The 7,349-nt window shown below is 42.8% G+C and overlaps 1 protein-coding gene across 1 annotated transcript; it reads left to right on the top strand.

The window, feature by feature from the left end:
- Positions 1 to 52: 52 nt before the first annotated feature.
- On the top strand, positions 53 to 4,554 carry LOC147069406 (epithelial serine protease-like). The gene is made up of 3 exons (XM_085950743.1): positions 53 to 59; positions 2,148 to 2,293; positions 4,378 to 4,554. Exons 1-3 carry the CDS (start codon positions 53 to 55, stop codon positions 4,552 to 4,554), a joined length of 330 nt encoding a protein of 109 aa, XP_085806869.1.
- The last annotated feature ends 2,795 nt before the right edge of the window (positions 4,555 to 7,349 follow it).

The raw sequence follows: 7,349 nt of genomic DNA, 5'->3' as shown, positions 1-7,349 counted from the left end.
TTCAGGATGCCTATGGATTACGGATCTAGGGGGGGAAAGGAGTTCAAACAGGATGCCAGGTATTGACCTTTTATGTTGAGAGGACTAGCGCGCTGAAGTTGGTGTTCACGCACTAACGCACTGGTAAACGGACGGTTCGGAATGTCATTCTCACGGTTTCACTTGGATTTTAGATTTTGGATGGATGATAGACGCGACGTTTGCTCAAACCATATCAGATTTGGCGCAACGAAGGTGTCACTCTATGGTTAACGCGGCTTTGCTCATATCGTATCAGATCACGGCGCGATAGAGTCTGTATAATCGAATTAATCAGCTAACCACGACTTAGCTTTAACAAGCCTAAGCGTGTCCGCTGTCTTAAAGTAACTAAATGAAACTTTAATCACGGTTGACTCATCAGTCACAGGACTGCTGGTCGCGTGGTCTTGCGATAATAACTGGGAGTTTTGGTAGATATGAAAAAAGGAATGAGAGCCACCATAATTGACCTAGCCACTAGTATCATTTTGGTTCCATCCACTGCTGGATGAACATCTCTCCAAGCTGATTAAAGCGAATTTTGTATGTTCAAACCATACTCGGTTCTAGATTTTTTCTAAATTTCTTGTGAGGCTGTTTCATGGGATCCAGGATGCACACTGAACTCTTGGATAACTAAATGACGAGACAACTGGGCGCTGCACTGATTAATAAAATGCGTGAATAAATACACGTATCAATGGCCTAATGTCAATATCCCGTATCTGACTGTTAATAGTTCACAGATGTTGTAACTACATAGCATGCCAATAATCCGTAACGTAAAAAGTGGTAAAGTAAAGCACATAACGCCTAATATAATGATAACATCCAATTGAATGTGACATTTATAATATATAAAGATAAACATACAAATTTGTTATATTAATTACTGTTTTACCTTTTAAATAATTCGAAAGTGACATTTTGAAGCTGAATTCAACACACGTTATGCAACACGCTTGACAGCTTAGAGGCAAGATACAAGTTATTACAGGTTTATTCCTGCGATCTTCAGATACGGGAAATTACTAAAATGGCTGTATCATTTTTGTTAAAATAACTACAGATACCTATGGGAATTTCGCAGTCGATGGGCAGTATTTTTGTTGTTTTCAGTTAGGGAACTCAGAAATAATGGGAACTGGAATACTTAACGGGTAAGGCGATAGCAGGTAACCGACTCGAGTAAGGAAGAATTCGGGTTAAACTTACCCACGTGTCAAGAATACGTTGTACGTCGAATACTGAAAACTGCTCTCGGTTTATGCATTTACGCTCATTTAATATTGGTGTATTACACACACTATTGCACGTGCATAATGCGTGATTCATTTTCGTAGGACACTCACAAATTCAAAAACCCTGCATCAATATGCGGCGTATCGAATATATAATTATTATCTGTTCTGTGTTTTCAGTAAATCAAAAAGTTATTTTTGTCTTATATGTCAGATACCGGTTATTGACATTAGACCATCGATATGTTACAATTTGAATCAGAAATAGAAACAAGTCAAATATAAATATTGAAATACTTTTAATAATGCAAGATTTATGACTGTTAAAAAGCTTCACTATTGCGCCCAAATTACCATCTTCTAGTTGTCCCGTCACCCAAATGTCCTGGTGCCCAGTGCACGTTCTTTGGAGTGTCGCATTCTCATTTTAAGCGAGTTTCGATGTTGTTATATCTGAATTGGTAAAATGGTGATTATCAAAACATATATTTTTCCGTATCCAAAAATTTGTACGTAAACAGTTCACCGCAGGACACTTATTCGTGCGCCGCAGTACGTGAAACATGAGTTCGTGTAACATTTAATCAAATGACGAGTTCTTCGTTGAACATTTCACCGTGGAGTATATTTGTACGTATGCTACAACTTGTGGAGATGTCTTTATTAGGTTAGGTTAGGGTTAATCTAATTGAAACAGTACTATTTGCAAACTATCGCCGCATTTTGTAAGATAGGTACAAATGTATTCCACGGTGAAATGTTCAACGAAGAACTCGTCATTTGATAAAATGTTATACGAACTCATGTTTCACGTACTGCGGCGCACGAATAAGTGTCCCACGATGAACTGCATACGTACAACTTACATGTAACCATATTTTTCAGGAGGTAACGAGACGCGATTTCTAAACTACGTGAACCTGAAGGTCATCTCCAACAAGAAGTGTGTGGAGGACTTTGGATCCGAAATCGTGATTAACACAACTGTCTGTGCGGCCGGAATTGACAGTCCATCGCAAGGAATTTGCACTGTAAGTATAAATGGAACCACTATCAATTCACTAACAGTTGTGAAGTGTAGGGGCAGGGCTCATCGGATCGGAGATCCGGCCCTTTTTTCCAGATTAAAACGCGCTGTCTTACGTCTTCAATCAGTTTTTGTCGATATTATGATACACGTGAATGTAGATTTTCTTCAACTAGAGAATTCTAAAACTCTGTTTGCGGTCAGCAGATTATTCCTAGATGCCTTTATGGATACCTCGCATTTACTATCGAGGTTTTTTTAAGGACTTTGGTACGCAAACTACTCTACTTGATGCTAGTCAAATGAAAATTCTGCCAGCTGAGAGAATATGCCTTATTGAAAACTATTCTTCTACCCGCATTGGGTATTGCTAATTTGAATTCGGCCAGGGCCTATGAAACCGCCTTGCAAAAACCCTGGAAAATTCTTTGTAGCGCAAGACGTTGGTGATTCTGATGAATATTTTGTCGTATTCATTGGGAACTGAGGACTGCGATTTGTTGCCGAGTTTTTCCCGTGGTTAAAATCCTAGTAACAATTTCTCGAATTCTCGAGAATTTCATCGATGATTTCTCGATCACAACCTCTAAGGGCTAAGACACACGACAACGCACACGCCATTTCAAGCATACAATAATTCCAAATTGAATTCATTTGGAATCAAGTAAGACTAATACGAAGTCTTAGCCGGCTCGCACAGCTAAACACATCTTGTTTGGAACGTGTCTAATACGTATATATGACGTCATCGTTATTCATAAGACACACGTTGCCAAATGGAGCTCCGTACATTGGTGGAATGCGACTTTTTAGTTTGAAAAAAACATCTAGTGCAGCAAGCAACAAATCGCATGCGTCTCGAGCTGCGAGTCGAAACCGCCAGAACGCATACGCATATGCTATGAATTGGTCATTCCCATACATCCATTTTTTGAGAGGTTAGTTACTGGCGCCTATGTGCGCGGTATTCATATGCAACATCGGTGCGACGTTCCTAGAAGGTTTGATTTATGGCTGTACGGCAGACGAGGCGAGTTTAGATGTGCGAGACGTCTTATTTGTACATGAACAAAGAGAATATTTATTTTAATCATATTATGGGTGGTTCACAATAATTATGGATCAATTCCATCAAAATGGGTCCTGAGATATTATTTGGACCTAAAGATAAAACTCCTTTTGTAAAATTCAGGAATGTTGGAATTCACTGTAAATACTTACCATATTTGATAGTACATGGATCAATTTAAATAAATAGTCGAAACATAAAGTATATTCAGGCTTTATTAGTTTTAGCAAATACCCTTTTGTACTGCTGAAGGAACTGTCAAAATGTACATCTCATTCAATTTGATGTCTTATTAATCCTAGTATTGCCACGTATGCGGAAAATTGTAAACCTATGATTGTGATATTAACACAGAATATAGAAATAAGTTTTATCTAGCCACTAAAACAAAAAAAAACGAATTTTCTGAAAATTGGACTTGATCCATAAGTATTGTGAACCACCCATATAGATTTCGGAAAATTGGTGGTCAGTGGTGACCAGAATCAAAAAAATAGATATACAAGGTACTATTTTATTTAGCGCATTAAACCAGCGGAGCTCGGAGCAAGAGCATGGAGCGCTGGTGCAATGGGATTTTACCCGGAGCACCAAAAATTTGTAGTGCTCCACTGCTCTGGGTGTTTTTTTTATTATTAAATTTCGTCCTAAAATCCAATGAAAATAGTATATTTTGACACGTCTTTGCAACACTGGAATAATTGTTGAATAGATAAATAACCTCACTTTTTGAAAAAAGAGGCAAGTAATGAGAGACGATTTGCTGTTGGTAAGTTAGCTTAATAGAATTAATAATGAAAATGACGATTATTTTAAAACTACTTATTTTTAATATTTGTATATATAATAAAACTTTTTACCCGGAGCGGAGCTGATCCTGGAGTGGAGCTGGAGCGGAGCAACTCATAAAAGGGTCCGCTCCAACGCTCTGCATTAAACCACTGTCCACTACTGGATGGAGGCTTTCAGCATTTTTTTTGACTCCCGTTACTTACGTCGACACTTGGAATTCGTTACAGGGTGATAGTGGTGGTCCATTGACGGTGGTTGAAAAAGACGGCGAAAGAACTCTGATCGCAGTCGTGAGCTTCGTCAGCAATCTTGGATGTGAGACAGCTGAAGCGTCAGGATTCGCAAGGCTCGTCTTCGACTTGGCGTGGATCGATCAGTACACTGGCATTGGGATCAGGCCTTAAAATAAATAGTTGGATATCTACTTACAGAAAGCATTATTAAATTTGATTTTTAATATTATGTACTATTGGTGTATTTTGATTGAAAAATAAAACACTAATTCCATATATTTATTGATTTTTTTTTATTATTTATTTGCGGTTTTGAGGAAAAACATTCTTCTATAATGTATGACCTGTGCGAATGATTTTTTCTTTTCCTTTATAACAGCGCTGTCCAACTGCGGCCCGCCAAAATTTTTTAAGTGGCCCGCGATCTGTAGGTACAGCAAATTTTTCATCAAGTATTGGGGAGAGACCTATTATACATTGAAGTTAAAGTCCCTCCACCAAACCCGCCCCGTACCACCCTCGGTCTTAATCGAGAGTATCACGGGACCCATCAATTGGTGATGTGAAGCATCTAAGAATTGGCCTGGGAGTGTCCTGGGAGAAGATGCCCAAGACTTAGATTGCTACGCTCAAAGTGAGCTCTGACTGAGTTTACTGAGTTTACTCTAATGCAAAGTGCCAGGGAGAGAAAAAGCACATGGAAATTACTAAAAAGAAAATGAACCTACTTGTTTATTAAATTAAAGAACGAAGCTAATCATACAGGCAGCAAAATTTATGTGAAGAGATCTTCACGCCCGTAGTAAGACGCCGCAAATTTTTTGAAAGCAAGATAATTGGCCTTAGTAGCAACCAGGTCGGACGGGCCGATGGGTCCAACAGCTGGTTGGACCGACCTGAGCATTTCCTCCCGTTCGGAGCACATACTCAGACACTCCCATAGGATGTGGTTGGCATCCTGTATTTCCCCTCCGCATGGACATGTCGGACGGCTTACAAGTCCAAGCTCGAAGAGCTTGCCAGCGAATCCACCATGACCAGTCACAAATTGACTGGTGTAATGGTCTGGAGTCAGATATTTGGTTATCTCCATTTGCCACTGTATGTTTGGAAAAAACGTATATGTGTCCCACTTTCGCTGCCAGGTCGTAATGGCCGCGTTGAGCGAGATGAGTCTAATTCTGCGCCTCAATAATGCTACTCTTTCGCCAGCTAGCCGAGGGGGAGGGACGAGGTGAAAATCACCAACGTCGGCCTCCTCGCCCTTGAGGAGCAATATTGAAGCGCCGCTGACCTGAATATGCAGGTCAAGTGGGAGAATGCCGGCCAGGACCGGGAGCGCGTCAGTTGAGGTAGTACGGTAGGCTTTGGTAATGGACAGAAGCGCGATGCGCTGTCCTCTTAAAAGAGAGATTCTAAGTTTGACACTTTTGGGAATGCGCGGGCACCAAGCACTGGCGGCATAAGCCGCGATTCCCATAAAAATGGCGCCGTAGGCGATCTTGAGCGCCCTTACTTTTAAGCCCCATCCTTCACCAGCCATGCGGCCGATCCTCTGGAAGGCCACCCCAGCCTTGTGGACTTGGGTTTCGGCATGGTGTAGGAAATTTAACATTGTGTCCATTTTGACGCCTAGATAGGTGACGATCTTCGACACTTTCACTCTCGTGTCACCGAATCGGACTGTGGGTAGTCTCGAACAGCTAAGTCGTCTCGGTCCTTTAAGGACAATGGCTTCTGTCTTGGAAGGTGCGAATGATAGTCTAGTTAATCTACCCCAAGCCTCAATTGATGCTAAAGCTTTGCCAACGGTGCTCTCAATCTTCGCCCTGCTGTCGGCCTCGACCAGCAGCAGCGCATCGTCTGCGTAGGCAATGACAGTACAGTCGGTTGGAAGCGGAATTCTAAGGAGATCGTCGAAGAGTACGTTCCAGAGAAGGGGCCCGAGGACTGAGCCCTGGGGACATCCCATGCTGGTGTTCCTCTTTATTGTGGTTGAACCAACTCGAAACTCGATCGATCTATTGGTGAAATAACTTTGAATTGACGCGAACAAATTTCCTGGTAGTCTCTTCAGCCGGAGCTTTCGAAGTATAAGAGGCCAAGACGCACTATCAAACGCACCTGCAATGTCCAGGAAAACTCCTAGGACGTATTTACGGCGAGAATTTTCAGCAATGGCAATCACGTTCCTTATGGCGTCGACTGTTGATTTGCCTCTTCTGAATCCAAATTGCTTATCGGAAAGCGGCGAGTGTGTCTCCAGGTGGGCTTCAATCCTGTGGCACAGTAGATTCTCCAGCACTTTGCCCAGAGCGGGCAGAAGTGTTAGAGGGCGGTAGGCTTTGGGGCTAGACGGTTCTCGGCTGCCAGTTTTGGGGATTACCTTAAGTAAGCCCCTCTTCCAGCAGTCGGGGAACGTGCCGCTTCTGATGCAGTCACTGAGGAGGGCTGTAATCTCTGGCGCGGCGATGGCCCATGTGCGTTTGACAAGTAAATTGTCAATGCAGTCCGGGCCCGGGGCCTTGCCAGCAATCAACGTGCGTATGATGTGGTTGATCTCCTGTTCGGAAGGCAACGATGAGTGATCCGTGTCGATGGGAAGAAAAGCCTCAAAGCGGGCCATCCTCATGGCGTCATCATCCCTGGATTCGTCATCCAGGGGGATGAGGGCCTCGAGTAGGACCGCAGCCGTTTCAGACTCGGTACTGGTGAATCCGCCACCCGGTTTCTCGATGCCGCACGGGAGGCTCGTTGGTCTGAGTCCCAGCCTCAATGCGCGGTATGGAGGACCCCAGGGGTCCGAACCTCCCTCAATGGTGACGAAGTTACGCCAGTAGTCTTTCTTGGCTTGAGTAATCGCTTTCTTGTATTCCATTCGGGTGGATTTGGCCATGGTTGCAAGGGGATCGATAGAGGCAGGTGGTTGCTTGCGCAGGCGTGCACGTTGATGGGCCTTGCGCGCT

The sequence above is a fragment of the Rhyacophila brunnea genome, unplaced genomic scaffold (genome assembly GCF_057557595.1).
Source record: "Rhyacophila brunnea isolate RB1 unplaced genomic scaffold, BYU_Rbru_1.0 scaffold_23, whole genome shotgun sequence".
NCBI classification, from domain to species: Eukaryota; Metazoa; Arthropoda; class Insecta; order Trichoptera; family Rhyacophilidae; genus Rhyacophila; species Rhyacophila brunnea.
This window is presented reverse-complemented; position numbering and strand designations above follow the sequence as displayed.

Excerpts from the sequence above, each read along its gene's own strand:
- LOC147069406 (XM_085950743.1), top strand. Across the intron at positions 2,294-4,377 it reads CATCGCAAGGAATTTGCACT|GGTGATAGTGGTGGTCCATT; the intron begins GTAAGTATAAAT and ends AATTCGTTACAG.